Source organism: Diabrotica undecimpunctata, chromosome 1 (assembly GCF_040954645.1).
Source record: "Diabrotica undecimpunctata isolate CICGRU chromosome 1, icDiaUnde3, whole genome shotgun sequence".
NCBI classification, from domain to species: domain Eukaryota; kingdom Metazoa; phylum Arthropoda; class Insecta; order Coleoptera; family Chrysomelidae; genus Diabrotica; species Diabrotica undecimpunctata.
The window spans coordinates 50714982-50734696 of NC_092803.1; the positions used below are offsets into that span (position 1 = coordinate 50714982).

The 19715-nt window shown below is 33.4% G+C and overlaps 1 protein-coding gene across 4 annotated transcripts in view; it reads left to right on the forward strand.

The window, feature by feature from the left end:
- The window catches only part of zip (myosin heavy chain 10), a 152520-nt gene that overhangs the window by 106282 nt on the left and 26523 nt on the right, over positions 1 to 19715 (forward strand). For all 4 annotated transcript variants that reach the window (XM_072542260.1, XM_072542255.1, XM_072542263.1 and 1 more), the window contains exons 4-6: positions 3963 to 3977; positions 15019 to 15111; positions 19435 to 19597. In XM_072542260.1, the coding sequence (XP_072398361.1) occupies positions 3963 to 3977; positions 15019 to 15111; positions 19435 to 19597 (271 nt within the window). The remainder of the gene's footprint in view (positions 1 to 3962; positions 3978 to 15018; positions 15112 to 19434; positions 19598 to 19715) is intronic.

A 19715-nucleotide genomic window follows, 5' to 3' on the forward strand; every position in this document is an offset into this window, starting at 1 on the left:
CTTATCGACGAGGAAAGAAATAACGATTAATCATTTTGATACTCAATAATACATTATGTATAATTAGTTAATGTTAAATCATCCATGATATATTTATATTTTCAAATTTTGTCGGTAGAGATCAAAATAAATATCGCTTTTCGTAACTAGGAGAGCCAGACATTGGGCAATGGTTTTGAATAATAGCAAATTGGATGGCGAATGTAAGATAGTCTAAGGAAGTAAAGTTATCGCTCTTTGAAAACCAAATTTCATATGCGTTTTTTGATAGATTTGAAGAAGGTCCATCTAAAGACAACCCAATTCAAATAAAATAAAAAAGACAACCAGTTAAGCAGAAATATGTACAGAATAATCCATTTTATTTTAATACTATCTCAGATAAAATAATAAACGTAAAATAATAAAAACTTAGTAATATAATTCGGACGACTGGGAAATACATTTTCGTTGCCATGTATATGATGGTCTAAAAGTCTTTTTATTTTAGTCTTTTTAAAAAGGACTTTCAATTAAAACAGTACTATTAGTGGATACTGCTCCTTCATAATATAATGGAGAACATCTTCGTGTGGGCGAAATTATTGAAAAGTTTGTCCATTCGACTGTAACGAAGTCATCTTAAATTAAAGGCGTTTGTTCGTTTGTCAATCTCTTAAAATATACAGAAAACGAATATCTTATCTGTTATTTGCGAAAGATTACATTGAAAATGTAGACTGGGTAAGGCCAGGTTGTGCATTTTTTATCAAATATTGGTTAAAAATTATTGATTTTGTATAATAGCAGTGAAAAAAATCATCCATCGAATGAATAGCTTCTACCTTGAGAGACTATAACGAAATGATCTTTTTTAAGTTTTGCCGGGGCCGAATAGATGAAAAGAAGTTAAAGAAAAAGATGAAAATAGTTTACTCGAATTAATCACATAAAATCAGCGTTCATAGGAAAGTAGCTTTCCCTTTGCCAGTTTCTACAGTTTTCTATTCATTCAATCGCCTCCTGTCAGATATCTTTCCCTAATACCCATGGTTCTACTTGTAACCAGGTCGTTTTTGACCTCCTCTTTTTTTTATTCCCGTCGGTTTCAGTCTCCACCCATTCTGTACATATCCATACCATATGAATTACTTCTAGCCTATATTATCAATCGTAATTCTTTCTCTACCTAACAATCTTCTGATGTCGATGAGTGATTTTAACCACAAGATCACAATGTAATGCTCTTATTATCTTTGGACTATCGTTTATTTTACAAGTAATAGCTTTTACTTTCCACTGTTGTGGATTTGTAGTGCCTAATTATTATAATCTTATGGATTTTCTCCATTGTTCATTTCTAGGTTTATACTTTGATCCCCTACACACATATATTCAGTTTTAGCAACATTAACTGTTAGTTCTCATTTGTTGAAATTTTTAAATACATTCCCTAGTCATATATTCCATTTCATCAGAGCCCTGGCGGAAAAGACTTGGTCTACTGGAGACTGATTTATCCAGGTAGGGATTAAGCAAAATACCTTTTTTTTCACATATTTAAAGAGAAGGAAAATATGCATACAGACACCAGTGACTCACCCAGGTAGTGTTGGGTTCGTAATACCCTAACGAAATTGTGCCAGCACGAGATGCCCGAGGCGGTTAGACAATCCAAATCACAAAAATATTCATAACTAATTTATTACGTCATAGTGACACAAGAAACTGCCATAAAAGTTAAAGACGTGAGAGTCTTCACTCTTCTAATGCTTATGATATCGTCCCTCTTTCTAAACTGTGGACCGCCATGGAAAATGGAAAATAAAGTCATAAGCCCCAAAAATTTAAACTTTTAAAGAAGAACAGAGGTATGACGGCATACGTTTAAGTCGGAAGCAAATTAAGCGGCAAAATTACTATAACAATGGTCTAAATCAAAACTGACGCATAATTTGTTCAAATTTACCTCAATTATTAGGTATTAGTATTAGCTTACACTGCACTTTGCGGACGACCAAGTAATTCTGGCATAGGACGAAGTAGACATTGATTATAAGCTTCGAAGGCTAAATAAAGAATATACCAAATGGGTGTAAATATTTCAAAAACTGAATATCTAGTAGTAGGAAACGAAGCAAATTTTCTCCACATGGGGGCACACGTAAAAAGAGGAACATAAACTTTTAAATACCTGGGAGTAAAATGTACATCTGCTGGGGAAATTAATAATGAAATAAACTCGAGATTAGGCCAAGCGAGTGCAGCAAAGCAGCCTGCTTTGTACCAGTAAAATAACTCAAAACTACAAAATAAAAATGTACAAAACGATTGTCGAAAGCATTAGACTGTATAAAGCAACACTGTGGGAGATAAATAGATAAAATAAGTAGCTTAACCTGGGATAGTTCCCGGGACTTAAGTATATACAATATTAGTTAAAAAACTTCGGCAGAGAATGGCTCTCGCAGACCAACACTGATGTGAGTTTTATTTCGAGTAGGGACATACTGATCTCGTATAGTTCTATTCATATTCATCGGTATTATGCCGACTAATTTAATACTTTTAAGTATTTATTATGCAATTTAAACACTGGTTTTGAGATTATTAACGCAAGTACTTCAAAGTTCGCTGAAGATGGGCCGAAAGTCGGAAAACGTTCTGAACTATTATTATAATCCATTTGGATTTTTAATTTAATGTTTTAATTAAATATACCAATTACAACAGAAGTTTCTACTTCGATGTTAATTTTTTTTTAAATAAATAGATCTAAAATGAATGAAAAAGGGCCGGATAGCTAGGCGGTAGAGTGACTGACTTGCATGAACATCTAGATATTTTTAAATATCTACAGGCCCCAGATCGACTCAGTCCGAATAAAATGAGTACCTTGGGTAAAACTAGGGCTAATAATAGCCGGTTGAAGCGTAGCACTTTCCCTGTAACCTTCCTTGTATACCGTAGGACCAAGGGAATTTGAACAGCTCCAGGTAATATTAGAAGGCAAGATTGAAGGTAAAAGGGGCATAGGACGAAAGAAAAAATCTTGGCTACGAAACATCAGAGATTGGACCCACACAGGAGGACATGAATTAATTCATCAAGCCCAGAACAGAGAGAGATTTGCCATATTGATCGCCAACCTCAACAGAGAAGGCACTTAGGAGGAGGAAGAGATAGTAGATTATCCTGCTCTCCTCTCTGCCTGCTATTATTATCTAGCCATGAAGAAGAATTACTGGAAATGTTGCTGCCGCCTTACTAGAAGGGATATATGTAGTGAGAAATGCGAATATATTAGCAGATATGGAGACGGATATAAATATTATTGAGACAATTTAAGCTAAGCGACTAAATTGGTTCGGACATTTACACCGAACAACCGGAGAGAGATGGCCAAAGAAAGTTTGGGAATGGATGCCACCTAAAAGAAGAAAAAGAGGAAGGCGGAAACACTCCTAGAAAAGAGATGTCAATGAAGCAATAGCAAGTAGAGGCCTAACACGTGAAGATTGTTTAGATAGAAGACGCTGGAAGCTAGGATGCGAGAGACAGCGCTAGCTGTAAAACAATGATGTATGTACGTATTAGTTACATTCTAAATAAAAAAGATAATAAAATGTGAAACAAACGTGAATGCACCGTTATACAGTACAAAATATGTAAAATATGTCTCAGACCACTTTTGTCATTCGGTAATATGTATAAATAAAAAATCTGTTTTAAACGTTGTAAGTATTCTGTACTTAATAAGGTTATTGTCCTAACTAACACACAACAGTTATCCATGATCATTTTTATAAAATTAGTGACTATTTAAAATTTGATTATAGTTGTTTTTTCCATCAACTGAAAAACCTAGAAGTAGCAATTTAGATTTAATTATAATGTACATACTTTATTTCTCTAAAAGGTGATTGTCGTTTTATCTAATATTGAATTTTCTTTGCATGGTCTCGTTTTTTGGGGATAAACAGCAGAAAGATCTTATCGTAAGTAGTACATATTTTTTATTACTTTTATTTTCGCTTCGGCTAGCAACATATTTGTTGTGTAAATAAGTGTATTTGGTAATAGATAATCGTTTGTAGAAAGTGAAAAAATTATCGATAGCGTCTGATAAGGAGCGATAAATGTATCTATGAGCTCTCGTTGTGTATTAGTATACAAGTATATATATAATAATTTGTTATTAAGTCATTATTTGATCTAGAAATTGATTTAATGATTTTGAACGCATAATTAAAGGTGTCTAGATGGTATCTATAAGACTAGCTATATTCAATTACGTATAAAGTCCAGAGAAGTTAATAAAAAGCCTTTTCGTGACACTCTTTGATACAGCTATCTCACAATTGCTTTTGATAAATTTGGTGATAACAGTATGTAATAAACAAAATGTGCAAAAGATTAAATGTCATTTTTTACTTATAAACAATATATACAATCATGGTCGAAAAAATTCGGACACTTTTCGGGCATTTTGTTGTTTTAAAAATCGTTCATTTGTAAGAATAAAAAAGATTGAAATTATAGCTACATATTTTTTGCAATTTTTATTAACTTTACGATAAGTTGCATGTTTATTCTGATAAACTCAGATCACTGTTTGTTAGAGCTTTCAAATTGTGTAGTATGACTCCCGAAAATAATACAAAAGTTGTGACATTACCTGAAGATGGTCGCAGTATGCTCTTACGAAGTATCTTTAGACTGGGGAATGCACAAAAAGACCAGGATCAGGGAGAAAAAGGTAAAGAGATCAGCGTGATAAATGTTTTTTTAAGATTTTCGCATTACGGAACCTCTCTTTAATGTCAAATGTTCTCGCTAATCGTTTGTTAGAATCTGGAGGAACTCATATTGCTGCACGAACTGTAAGAAGAGTCCTGCATGACAGTGATTTTCGTTCTCATAAGCCAGTAGCATGCCCTAAATTAACAGCAGCTCATCGACCTAACAGGATGAGTTTTACGAATGTACACAGAGACTAAAATGTTCAGCAATGGAGTGTTTAATGATTTTTGATGAGTCCCGTTTTTGCTTATGATCTCCAGATGGACGCGAACGTGTATGGAGGAGACCCAAAGACTAATTACAACTTGCTGTGTTTCACCTAGAACGCCGTTTGCTGGCGGAGGTGTTATGGTATGGACGGGTGTTTCTTTCAACGGACGCACCGAATTAATTTTCATCGAACATGGAAGTCTAACAGCAGGCATATACATACGACAGTATCTGGAGAACATCATTGTCCCCTATGTTCCTTTCCATCGTCCACCGTCTAATTCAATGTTGTCAAACACATAACGAATATATTTTCCCACTGGACATCGCTACATAATACTGAAAAAATAATTACTATTTTAATGGGAATAAGCCACAATTTTATTGAAGGTTTAAAGTAAGTTTATTGACGTTACAATTTCCACTTCGGAAATCGTTCTCAAAATACAAACATTAATAAATTAAACAAATTTTGTTTTTTGTTACTTGGTGAAAAATGCTTTTAATAATTTAATTTTATGTGACTCATTTATATTGACAATTCAGACATATTATACATTTTAAAGTAGACGACTTTATTGCCAATATTGCTGAGTTGCGTTCCTGGGACGACTTTATTGTAAGATAGTTCATTCGATTACATGAAATCAACTTTAACTTAGAATCTCGTCTAAAAAGACAAACACATGCCATGTTGACTGTAAAATTCCCCTGTTAGTGATTCCATAGTAAATCATGAGAAAAAAACCAGGAAAAAACCTCATAATACTATCCCGACATGGTAAGTCTTACATTTAGTTTACTCTCAATAAACACCAAATTCTGATTTTATATGTTTGTTATTTAAAAAACATAAATGATGTATCCTCGATATGTTACTGACTTAATAATACTGGTATTTTTCTTTTATTAACTTCCTCTTTTAATATGGGTAACCAGATCCTACTGCATTCTGCCAAGGAATTTGCGACACAATTTTTCTCTGTTTACCATCCGTTTCTTTTATACTATGCTTGAATAATTCCATTGAACGCTAAAGTCGTCCCAGGAACGCAACTCAGCAATATTGGCAATATCATTTTAAAATCGTCTACTTTAGAATATATAACATATGTCTGAAATAACCTTCAATTGTGGCTTTTTCCCATTAAAATAGTAATTATTTTAAAGGGCCACAAGAAAATAGCTTCAGAACAATATACAAAAAATAATACGAAACCAAATGCTTGCTGGTTGATACTAGGTATAGAAATATTATCAAGGAAATAAAGGCACACCAACTATGAAAAAAATATATGAAAAAAAAAAAAGAATCCTGAGAAGAAAATAGATAACCTAAAAATAATTCAATAAAAGACAAATTGGTTGCAGAATTTGATAAAAATTTCGATAGGATAGTGAATATAATACCGAAAATATAAACAAAATATGGACTATGAAAGTACCTTTTCGAACGAAAAACAAAAGAGGGATGATTACTATTAACCATCAAAAGTAGTTAGCAATAAATTATCATTAAAGGAAAGATTTTGGATAACAGAAAAAATAAAAGGATATCATGGCTACGAAACTTAAGAGTGCAGTTTAATAGCAGCGCCAACCAACTATTTGGGTCGGCTGTATCTAAAATTCAAATATGATAGCCAACTTTGAAACGAAGACAGTGTAGTACACAGAAACACCGTGTATTTTTTTGCTTTGTCCGTACTGTATTGCTACTGTTCTGATTAATCAAAAGTTGAGAAAAATCAAAACATTTTAATTTTTTTTTTAATTTTTGAGTTTGTTTACGTAAATATTGTACTCTTAAATCTTTGATAATATTAAGTGTCCAATCAGACGTTCAAATCAAAATGTATCTGAAATTTTTTCACATCTCCAAACTATCTCTAGCACAAAAACGTTATTTTTGTGACTTGTCGAAGAGTGAATGTTTATAAATCTATATATTTGTATATACGTTTCTTTGCTTATATGCTTATAGTTGTAATTGTATCTTAAATACCTCACATGAGTATATTTATTCTCCCAAGTTTTGGTAGTGTTTATTAAACTAAAAACGGAAAAATAGTGTATTTTATAAATTGTAACTTGACGGTATTTCGTCTCTACAATGGAAACTCGACTCTCACAACGTCTCATGTAAAAGCAGAAATGCATTTGAGATGTGAAATCGGCAGGACGCAGAAGAACAGAGGATAGACACGGTAAAAAAAGATATTCTTCTCTCAGAAGAGAGAGCGAGAGAAAGAGAGAGAGCGAGAGAGAGAAAGATAGGGAGCGAGAGAGAGAGAGAGAGAGCGAGAGAGAAAGATAGGGAGCGAAAAAGAGAGAGAGAGCGCGGGAGAGAGAGAGCGCGAGGGAGAGAGAGCGCGGGAGAGAGATAGAGAGAGCGCGTGAGAGAGATAGAGAGAGCGCGATAGAGAGATGGAGCGCGGGAGAGAAAGAGAGCGCGGGAGGGAGAAAGCGCGAGAGAGAGCGCGCGAGGGAGAGAGAGAGAGAGAGAGAATGAGCGACAGAGAGAATGAGCGAGAGAGAGAATGAGCGAGAGAGAATGAGCGAAAGAGAGAATGAGCGAGAGAGAGAATGAGCGAGAGAGAGACAGAGAGAGAGAGGAGAGGTAGAACCTCACCAATGAGCTAATAACGCTTATACCTCTGCAATTCTTGCATATTTTTTTTCTCCTTTTTTGTGGATACAGCTTATACACGCCAAGTTCCAATCTTCTGGAATATTTTCTTGTTCAATTTGACATTTATTAAAGATCTCCACCAACAATTCTATTAGTATTGACGGTTCGAGCTTTATTAATTCAATGGGGATGTTTCCAGGTCCTGTCGCTTTCCTGATTTTCAAACGTTCGTTTTATCTCCTCCATATCGTTTGGTTGTACTTCGTCTTCGTCTATTGGATCTGTTCTGAAGTGTCTGTAACTTATTTCGCAATGTGGTCTTGTTGTCATCACTAGAGCTTTGTAATATTCTTCCCACTCTGACATACTTATGGGGTTTAATCTCAAACTTCCATATTTCAGATATTCGGTTTTCACCCATATATAAGTTTTCTCTTCATATTTTTTTATCCCACGTTGCGTTTTTTCTTTTTCTCGCAGTTTTTTTAACTCCCCTATTACAGTCTATGTCCTCCAGACTTCTGGATTTTGTGTTTCTAGCCAGATTTGATAGGCTTTCGTTTTGGTATCTACCAGCTCTCTTATTTCTTGTGACCATCACTCCGGGTCTTGGTTTTGCACATTTTCCTTTTAAAACAAACACTACCAAAGACCTAGTAGTTTAAATAAAATATAGCATTTTAATTCATACATAAAACTGTTAAAAATATTTATATTATAAAAATATTTCCGTTCTTTGGTTTAATATACACTACCTAAATTGTTTTTAAAACTCTCAGCACCATTTTTCCTTATTTTACATGCGGTCAATGCCAGAGTCCTACAAGGGAATTCTCGGTATGTAAGATTGATGTTTGCACAATATTTTTTGCGACTAAATCATGCATAATGGCATGATTCCCCACATTTTTTTTAAATAATTTTCGTTATTATTAACATTGGAAAAATTCGGCTTCGAGAATAACCCGTATTAAGTATTATTTTATCACCTGGCTGCGTCACACATACCAAGTTCACAATATTCACACGTTGGCATTTTATCATCTGATGAGTCAGTTACTGTTATGGCTATTATTAACATTTCAAAAATGAAGGAAGAGTACTTGAACGAATTCGTCAAAATATTTTTATTAAAAAGTTTTATTCAAAAATGATTTTTAAATTTAATATTTATTTTTTTATTCGAAATTCGAGTGCTTGGTTCATGGATTTTGTAGCAGAGGACAAAATTAATTTTATATATATATATATATATATATATATATATATATATATATATATATATATATATATATATATATATATATATATATATATATTATAATTCCCTATAGCAGCTATAGTTTAGGTAAAAAACAAAAGATTTAACTTTTATGGGGAAGATCATATCTAATAGTTTGTACTAGAAACTTTTTATTCTGGAAATATTGCTTATGTATTATCATTAATTAGTGAGTGTATTCTGCAAGACAAAAAGACCATAATATAATACTACAGACTTGTGTAAATTAATGGGATTCATTAAGTGATAATTTGAAATAAACATTTGTCAGTTATAGTTATAGTTTATATATTAACTTCTTGCACTCGTCTTGGCATCGAGTCAATAAGATTTTTTACAATTTTCTGATATTTAGTCCAAAGATTTTCAATAGCATTAAGATGCAGTGAGTTTCTTCCATGCACCTTATGGTATCATGACTTTGGACAAGTCATGATACCAAGTAACATGGAACATGAAGCCGAATCTTGTTGAAAAACTGCTTGACCGTTGGCACAAATTTTTCTTAAATCAATTTTCAATATATGATATAGCAATTTTTTGTATTTTACAAGTTTATCGTACCTTTTACTTCCACAAGAAGTCCGGTATCTTTATAACAAAATCAGTCCCAGAACCTCTTTAATGGATGTTTAACTGCTTCATCAATTTAGATGTTATATCTAACAAAACGAGATTGCTGTCCTTGTACCAAAAATGGCACTCATCTTAGAGCAACACTTTTCTCCAATTATCATTGCAAATCTTAAACAGTCCAGTTAAGATATTTGCTTTTCTTCTATCCTCTACAAGTTATTTTCATACAGTGGGAGTCATGAACAATAACTACGTGTGCTAAGTCTTGCTGATGTCTGGTTGCTCAAAACAATCTTAGTGCCCGTTTTAGGAGTAATATCCATCTTTAGACATAAAAAGCAAATAACCCGTTTATACTATTAAATCGTTAGTATCTTAGAAGTCCTAACAGTACTTTTCTATTATATCAATCAGTGTGAATGTCAGTTGTCAAACGAATTTGTGAACTTAATGTAGATTGTATGAAACACTTTAAGCTAAAATACAAGAAAATACCTCGTTATAAATTACAAAAATTGGTGATCATTTTCATCGCTAAAAAAATATGTGATTAATTATTTTTCCAAATACATACACTTACGTGCACATAAATCGGCCCACTTAACAATTTTGAATTTTATTGTTATTTTGAGAAATTATACGTCACAATAGATGATTTAATTTGCTTTAAAATGATTATATACTTATTAAAGTATATTCGTCGTTAAGGTAACAGTGAAGTTAAAGACGTAGTTAAAATCACGTGGAATAGATAATCTTACAGCTGAACTATATAAAAAAAAGGTGGTGACCATACCATAATAGCACTACAACAGCTCATAAAAGAAATATGGACACAGAAATCTTGAGGAGGCTGGGGCATACGCAGGGTTGTAAAGCCAGAATGATGATGATGATATAATTCAATGAATAGAACAAATTATCATTTAATTTTCAGAAGAAAACAAAAAATGATATCAAAAACAAAAACTAATGAATAATGGCCTCCTGTTGCTCGAATAACATATTATATACGATTAGGCATAGATTTAATGCTCAATATTTTTTCCATTTGCAACCTCCTAGATCGCAACCGTAGATCGTAATATTTGTTGTAACTCATCCTATAAATTAATACTCGATTCCGTTTAGATCGGGACTACATTCTGACTACTCCTTAACCTGAAAACCGACTTTTGCAAAGTAGTCCTGGACAATTTTAACATTATGGTACTTTGCATTATCATGCATAAAAATAAAGTTTTCTCCGATATAATCGGTGTAAAGTACCACGTGACAATGCCATAATTTACTCAATATACCGAATAACTGTTCTCTGTCGCGACCGCAGCCAGGTCTGATAATGAAAGCAAGATCCGTTCTTGCGTCCATTGAAATGCCATCTCAGATCATGCATGAACCACCCGGCACTATGCTAACCTCCCTCCTGTATACTTTCTTCGATAAACGGCATAAAGACATTGCAGGTCTCGTCAGATAATAAAACATACTTCCGCTGCTCCATATATAATGTGAATGATCTAGTGCGAAATTCAGGCGTGTTTCGAGTAGATTTTGAAACAGTTGCAAGCCTTCTTTGAGTCAGTTTTCTTTCTTGAAGTCTTCTTTATGGTAACGGTTTCTTAACGAACTTAATTCAATGAAGCTCTCGTCACATCACATTCGGTTGTACAACGTTTTCTGTCTATTCCTGGTCGAAGATGACAGTTTCGAATTGTTAGTATATCGTTTCAGACTCTTCAAACCGCTCCACTAATTTCAACTAATTTTCAAGGTACATTTCGCTAGGCTAAGGCTATTTTATAATAAAATAATTTGAGCTGTGTTTTCCGGTGGAATCTGTATTGTACTAATAAATTTTACAGTGATTAAATTAAAAAACCTTAATTATAGTAAATCATCTGTTATTATACAAATTATACATACATACATTTTCCAAGTTCAATTTTAATTGGATGTATAGTTACTAGAAAATAAAAAAATTCCAAAAAGTGAACCGATTTCTATGCACCAAAGTGTATGATATTGAAAAAGGAAACAAAATGACTATTTCAAACTAATTATAAGTGCAAATTCTTTTATAATTTTAAACTACAGCGCTACGGCCTCTACAGGATTCCAACTTACGAGGTTGGTCGTATAGCAAATAGAGTTTTGGTCTTGCAATCGCAGACTTGTGGACATGTCAATTATGTCCTGGTGGAAAAGAACTTTCACCTCCTATACATACAAAATTACTGTGTTTCTCTTTGATTTTGTAGCCAAGTTGGTGATTAAAAAATTGGAATAATACTCACAAACACATTTGTACACGCATAAAATTCATAAACTTTCCTATTGAAATAACCGTTTTTACCTTGTCTGTGACTGGAAACGTTTATTTGTCTATTGTTTTTAGTGTTTTTCAGATCTTTCAGGTTTTTTTTATTATTAACATTTAAGATTTTTACAATCTGTTTTGCAGTGAAAACAATAAGTAACATTTTTTGTCTTTACATGACAGAGAGATGTAAGGTCCAGTGACCAAATCATCACGACACAAATTGGCTTGTTTACCGGTAGGATGCGCACATACACTGTTACGCGAGTACTAAAAGCGGCACTGATCACAATGGCTGGGTGCTGTTGAAGGCGTAACTCCCACTGCTGTAGGCTCTGTCAGGATCGGTGAAGTAGGTCCAAGGGGTCATGTCGCTTCAATCTCTTCGCTTGTTGGTTGTTGAGAAGATTGTGTGCCAGGGTATTAGGATGCACCCGCAACCTGTTTTAATATTGTTCAGAAGATTTTTTGCACTCTTCAGAGACTGTTAGTACCTGAAGATCTTTATGTATTGCATCATTCTGGATATACCAAGGTGCATTAGCGATTGTTCTCATAGTTTTGGATTGGAATCTTTGTATTATCATAATATTAGATTTGCTAGCTGAACCCCAGAGCTGTGAGCCATATGTCCAAATGGGTTTTATTATTGTATTGTATATCAGCAGCTTGTTGTCAATCGATAGGTGAGAGTTTTTTCCCAACATCCAGTAAAGTTTTCTGTATAAAATTCCCAATTGAAGCCTTTTCGTCCATATATGTTTGGTCCAAGTTAGACGTTTGTCAAGGTGAATACCTAAGTATTTTACGTCATGCTTTTGGGGCAAAGGATGTCCATTGAGGTTAACTTGTGGACATGTACCTCTTCTTAGAGTGAATGTAATTTGTGTGGATTTTGAGGGGTTTACTCTAATTCTCCAGAGTTTAAGCCATTCATTTGTTTTGTTCAGATGTAGTTGCAGTCTCTATGATGCTATTATTGGGTTGCTATGAGAGGCCAAGAAAGCAGTATCATCTGCGAATGTTGCAAGCGTTAGGTTATTGCTTATTGGCAAGTCAGCCGTATATATCAGGTACAGAATCGGTCCGAGCACACTACCCTGAGGTACACCAGATAGAATGGGGTAGAGTTTTGTATAGGCTTCACTATATTTTACCAGATATCTCCTTTCTGTAAGGTATGATTGAAGCAGTTTAAAGTAAGGGTAAGGTAAATTTTTCTTTAATTTGTACAGAAGTCCTGTATGCCACACCTTGTCAAAAGCTTGAGAGGCGTCTAGAAAGGCTGCAGTACAGTATTGCTTGTTCTCGAGACTACTTCTTATTGTTGTGTACAGTCTGTGAACTTGTTCGATTGTACCATGTTGGTTACGAAAACCGAATTGATGGTCAGGTATGAGGCACTTTTCGTCCAATATTGGTTTGATTTTTCGTAGCAGAAGTTTTTCGAAGACCTTAGAGATGACTGGGAGTAGACTAATCGGTATGAGTTGACATCTTTTGGATCTTTACCAGGTTTTTGAATGAGTATAATCTGTGCCACTTTCCATTGCAGAGGGAAGTAATGCAGACTAAGCATAGCATTGAAGATCATAGTGATTATTCTGTAACAGTCATTGGTTAGTTCCTGGAGGATCTTACCCGTTATGAGGTCGAATCCCGGAGCCTTATTGGGTTGTATCTCATTCTTTATTATCTGTTTTACTTCTTTAATATTAAACTTGGTGATTGGTAGTTCCATTTGATATGGAGCCCCAAGAAAAGAATTAAATGGTTCTTCTTGTTCTAATGGCACTACTCTGTTAAATGGACTAAATACTGTAGAAAGATGTTCAGCGAATGTCTCAGATTTTTCTGTGTCTGTTCTTGTCCACTTGTGGACAGGTCAGATGTCCTGGTGGAAAAGAACTTTCACCTCATATACATACAAAATTACTGTGTTTCTCTTTGATTTTGTAGCCAAGTTGGTGATTAAAAAATTGGAATAATACTCACAAACACATTTGTACACGCATAAAACTCATAAACTTTCCTATTGAAATAACCGTTTTTACCTTGTCTGTGACTGGAAACGTTTATTTGTCCATTGTTTTTAGTGTTTTTCAGATCATTCAGGTATACAAAAGTCCTTCGAATTGTGGTGAAAATATACCAAAAATTTCGCGAGAAAAATTTGCCGAGTAGTTCTCCATTTCTAATTCTTGAGTTGTTACTCTGTTGAGCTGTTTAGAGCAGCAGTATCAAAGGTGAAGATTGTCGTAATGATAGCCAACCTTCTGAAAGGAGACGGCACTTGAAAAAAAAAAAGATTTCTTGAGTTAAAGATTTTTGGACACCATCATTTGATAATAAATACACTTTGTCTGATATCTCACCACTTTTTTAATACTGTACGATGACATTTTCCAATCATATCTAGTCGAGAATAATTCATTACTGTACGATGGTACGATGAAGTTTTCCAATCATATCCTGTCAGTAGCAATCCATAGAGCTTATATCCACGCTCTAATTCGCAATTCTCGTTAAGCGTTTTAAACGAAAGTACTTTATTACTGATTTGAATTTAGGTTTCTCTATTGTTTACAAAATCACGAGACGTGCGCTTTAGCGCATTGTCAAAAATTAAAAGATGATTGCACATGCAAATACTCCTCCAAATTCACTCTATTCTTTTCTAGACTACATATTTTTATCGTATAATGCGCGGTACTGTCTTGCTAATAAAGCAACAAATGTAATATTTTCAAAAATTACTAATCGGGAAATGATACCTGATTTATTGACTACTAGAAATAGTATTTTGAAAAGACTTTGATATAACTTAATACTTTGATAATACTTAATACATTTAGGTGTTTTGTACAAATCTATATCATTTTCATTTCCTTTGTTGGCTGCTCATACTTCTTTCATAGCATAAATGCGCTTTACTTAAGACACTCTGTAACATTGGCTTATTTAAGGAATATTTCATTTTAAAGTGACCTTAATATAAGCCATTTATCAGGGCCTCAACTTAACTTATTACATTATACTAAAATTGTATCTAGTAGACATTACTTTTTTAATCATTTATATTGTGGACATTTTAAATAAAAAAAGAAGTATGTGTGACCTATACAGTAGACGCTAAAGGTAAACTAACTTGCGTGTTTTGTATCTTTATAATGTGTATTAATTTAATCTTAGATTTTTTTTTATTTCTTTCTATAGGGTGGCCTAGAACAGCAATTGCTTCAAGCGAATCCCATTTTAGAAGCCTTCGGTAACGCCAAAACCATCAAGAATGACAACTCTTCACGTTTCGTAAGTATACTTTATTTTATATGGTTATATATACCCAGAAGACATTATGAAAAAGTTTCACAAATGATTTTGATTTCTGTTTGATGGTGATACTTTTATGTTTTAACTGAAGGATTATACACTGCTTTCGTATGTTTGTTGATACTGCCCAACTCCACGCACTCGTTAAACTTCAAACTTCGACTCGTCTCTAAATATAACTCTGGAATAATCACACAGTTCATGATAGCTTCTACTTTGCTACAGCTGTTATGATTCATATCAGTAAAAGCAGTCTCCACAAGGTTTACGTAAAATTACAACTAAACAACTGTTACTCCATAAAGATTATTTAAGTCTATGCACCAACATCAGATCACACCGAGGAAGAAATAGAACAATTTTATAACGACTTGTATATAGGTGCTACAGAAAACGACGAACATTTCACGATAACAATTACAAGAAAAGTTCGTCCCCAAACATGAAAAAGAATAAAAAATTAGTAAATAAATGAAACAAAAAGTAGAAGATGATGCAAAGGTTGCTGGTGTTAGTACATATTTATGAATGTTAGGAAAAAAGGTCTCAAGCCGTGTTAAGTTGTTGTAGGTATTTAGATAAGGATTATCTTGATTGATATATGTAAGTAAGTCAATGTGTATACAACTAAAAAAAATCATTTAAAGTAGTACTAAGAATATAGTATTTTTCATATAAAAATAAGTGCACGTCATTGAAGATTTACGACGTCAGAACCCCACAGCGTTGCCAAAACATCAGAGTAGTGAAAAGTGAGGAATTTTTAAAATGTCAACTATTTGTCAAATTATTATATTAACAGTAAATACACTTAGTTTTAAGATTACTGCAACACACTAAAATACATAAGAAAACATTTTAATACAAAATTATATATTCTAAATTTGAAACTTAAAGCATTAATAATAAAAACGTCCCGCCATTATTTCTTGTTCAAAATAATCTATGTTATATGAAAGCTTATTAGCTTTCTACAGAATATTTAGTTGTTTTGGCATAGCACAATCACAATACACAACAATAATTCGTTTTTAAAGATATTAATCTAAATTTAATATGTATTTATAAATACAATTTATTAATATATAATATATTATGATCAAATTGTGTAAGAAATCAAAACAAACAAAATTCTTACCCTAAAAAAGCGGCAACACTTTAAACAATTTTACCACACGCTGAACTGTCAAAAAATTTGAAGTATTCCCATATCAGTTGCGTACAATTGTCTAATATATTTAATTAAAATTATTATTTTGTGGAATATTAGACTTAGAGTTATTTCATAAAATTTATATTAGTAATAATAACAAATGTTTTTGGTTATTTAATCAATATAATTCTAAAATTCCCAATATAATAATGATTACATTTTTCTGATTATTATACCATGTTGACGCCTATGAAAGATCGAGCAGTTCTGTATGGGTTTCATATTATTAGCTGTGTTAGGAAAATTTGAACTCTAAGGTTGACGTTCTGGAAATTTTAAATATAAGTGACGTCACTTTATATAAATTGTGACGTGCATGCATTTTTATATGAAAAATACTATATATAGGACTTAGTTAATAGCCAGTTATATAAAAATATAAAAGTTGGTCAGCAATATACAATATCGATTGACAAAAAAGTAGTATAAAAGTCTAAAAATAGTATAAAATTGATACAACAGTGGTTAGCTATATAACACAGCGAAACCAGTTGTCCAATCTTTGTCTTTACAACTTAAGAGCGTATGCGCAAAATTACGGGCCAATGCTTTTTAAATGCATTCACTTTTTTCTAATCCTGAGAAAACTAATAAGTCTTTTTGAAAAATTTAAACGCAGAATGAAAGATTACATTATTATCGAGGGCCGAAAGTCCCTAAGAATAAACAAAAAGTTTTTTGAGTGAGATATTTGAAATTAAAAATCACACTAAATTTTCTCTTCTTTTTCACCCCTGTAACTTATTAAAATAAACATTACAGAAGTTTTTAGGGACTTTTGGCCCTCGGATATAATGTAATCATTCATTCTGTGTTTAAATTTTTCAAAAAAAATTAATGCGTTTATAAAGCATTGGCCCCAAAATTTTGCGCCTACGCTCTTAACACGGGTTGTGAGTATAAGACCTTTTACCCTAACATTAAAAAAAAAAGTAGAAGATTGTAGAGTGCTAAATATTCGGAGAAATGTTGACTCACAAGAAATAAACACCATAAATAAAGAAATCGCTGAAACTATCAGACGAGACATTAGGAAGTACAAGAACGAGAAAATTATTAATTATAAAGGAAATCTTCCAACTTACACACAAAAATGGAAATATAGTCTCAGAGAGACTAAGCACATCACATATAGTGGAAAATCTCTATGAAACATATCAAAGTCAAGTTATTCCAGAGATCATCAGGACGTCAATACGAAAGGTATAGAATGTAGTGCTACCAACTTTCTAACAGACTCTAACAGACTCATTAATATTCAGCTCAGCGAGGTGCTATTGTTCAAGCGAGCAAGCAGTGGTGTTTAACCCAGCCTGAGCGACTTACACACCCCTTAAGAATGACATTGGGGTGACGAGGATTAACTCGTGTAAACGGGAATCACATCACTCTGCCCCAATGCTCCAGACCATCCAGTCCCCCCCCCCCGATAGCACTCTGATTCGCTATAGAGGCTCTCTTATCATCAAAGAGCTTATCATGTGAGAGTCCTGGGTATAAGGACTCCCACCCGAAATCCTACCCTTAACAATGCAAGCCAGCGTAAGGCGCTCTATTCCCGCTATCTCTAGTGACTTATCATCGATCTGTACTGCTTGCTCGGGCATCGAGTCCCTGCTCTGGGCTACACCCAGTTCGGTGACTCGGCGTTCGAGGATGTGTACCGTACCCTTTTGCCCCTTTTTTGATTAGTATTTTTTTGTGGCTTGCGTCTTTTCTTAGTGTTTTATTAATTTTTTGGTTTGCTCTGTCTGTTTTATGGAATTATAATTGAGGCAATTAAACTATGATGTCCACTTCTGATGTCAAGAATCCAAACAAATTACAATGCAATATATGTCCGCACAACGAAAATGTCCAAAATAAATGAAAAATTTAGTTACAGAAAAAATTCCTTCATAAAAAAGGAGGTAAATTAGATATTGAAAACTATATGCCCTTTAGCTTACTCATCTACCTATAAAAGCTCTTTACTCGAATACTGGTAAACAGATTAGAAGTAAAACTCGATTTCTACCAGTCAAAAGAACAAGCAGGGTTTCGATCAGGCCACTGAACAAATGACCACTGGTTCTTATTTTTGACGACTTCCACAAAACATTTCACACAGTGGAAACAGTCACATCTTAAAAGCACTATCAGAAAGCAGAATAGACCACAGGTATGCGAATATTATTCGAAATATATACGAAAACAATTATTGTAAACCTTCCTTCCATAACTGAGAAGATAAAAATTGACAGAGGAATGCGGCAGGGAGATACTTTGTCGCCAAAACTATTTATAACAGTCACGGAGTATACATTTAAACGATTAGGATGGGGCTCAAAGGGTATTAATATCGATGGACATAAATTAAATCATCTCCGTTATGCCGATGACATTGTCCTCATAACAGACAACTTAGAGAATTTAAGGATAAACTATGGGAAAACAAAAATGATGACAAATCTCGTCCCCAATGAGCTAATAGAAATCGAGAAATCGTCCATAGCAGTTGTGGAAAGATATGTGTATTTGAGCCACGAAATAAGATTAACACGAGACAACCAGACATTTGAGCTACTCAGAAGAGTAAGTTTAGATTGTGCCGTATTCGGAAAAATGAGAGACGTGTTTAAACAAATGTCCCAATTCATTTAAAAAGGAAAGGTTTTCTTTGTGTGTTCTACGAATCATCACATACGCAGGAGAAAGACTAACTCTCACAAAATCATCAGCGAAAAAATTTAGAAGAACACAACGTAGAATGGAGAGATCAATGCTTGGAATAAGCTTGAGAAATAGACTAAGAAACGAGGAAGTTCGTATTACAAGTAACTGTAAATGATGATTAACCTTTAAAAAACCAAATCCTGATTTCTGTATCAACTTTCCATAGCACTTTCTTAAGCCTGTTGTTACAACTATGTTGTGTTGACTTTTAAATTGTTATGAGGGTCACATCTCAGGAAAATAATATCCTCTAGAAATATATGTAATAATTTTATTACATTAAAATAAATGGCCGCTATAAAAGGTTTTATTATAGTTTTCAACGAAAAATAGGAACCTTACAAAACTAAATTTAATTGCATAATCTATTTTAGGGAAAATTCATCAGGATCAATTTCGATGCCTCTGGTTTTATTGCTGGAGCCAACATAGAAACCTACCTATTAGAAAAATCCCGTGCCATTAGACAAGCGAAACAGGAGAGAACCTTCCATATTTTCTACCAACTTCTTGCAGGAGCTTCCGATGCCCAGAGAAGTAGGTCATATTATTTTTCACTTAGACAATTTTTTTTTGTTTCTATAAATTTTTATTTCCAGTTATCGATTTTTTACAAAAGGAAGGAATCAAACAAAACTATTTAAAATATTTTGAA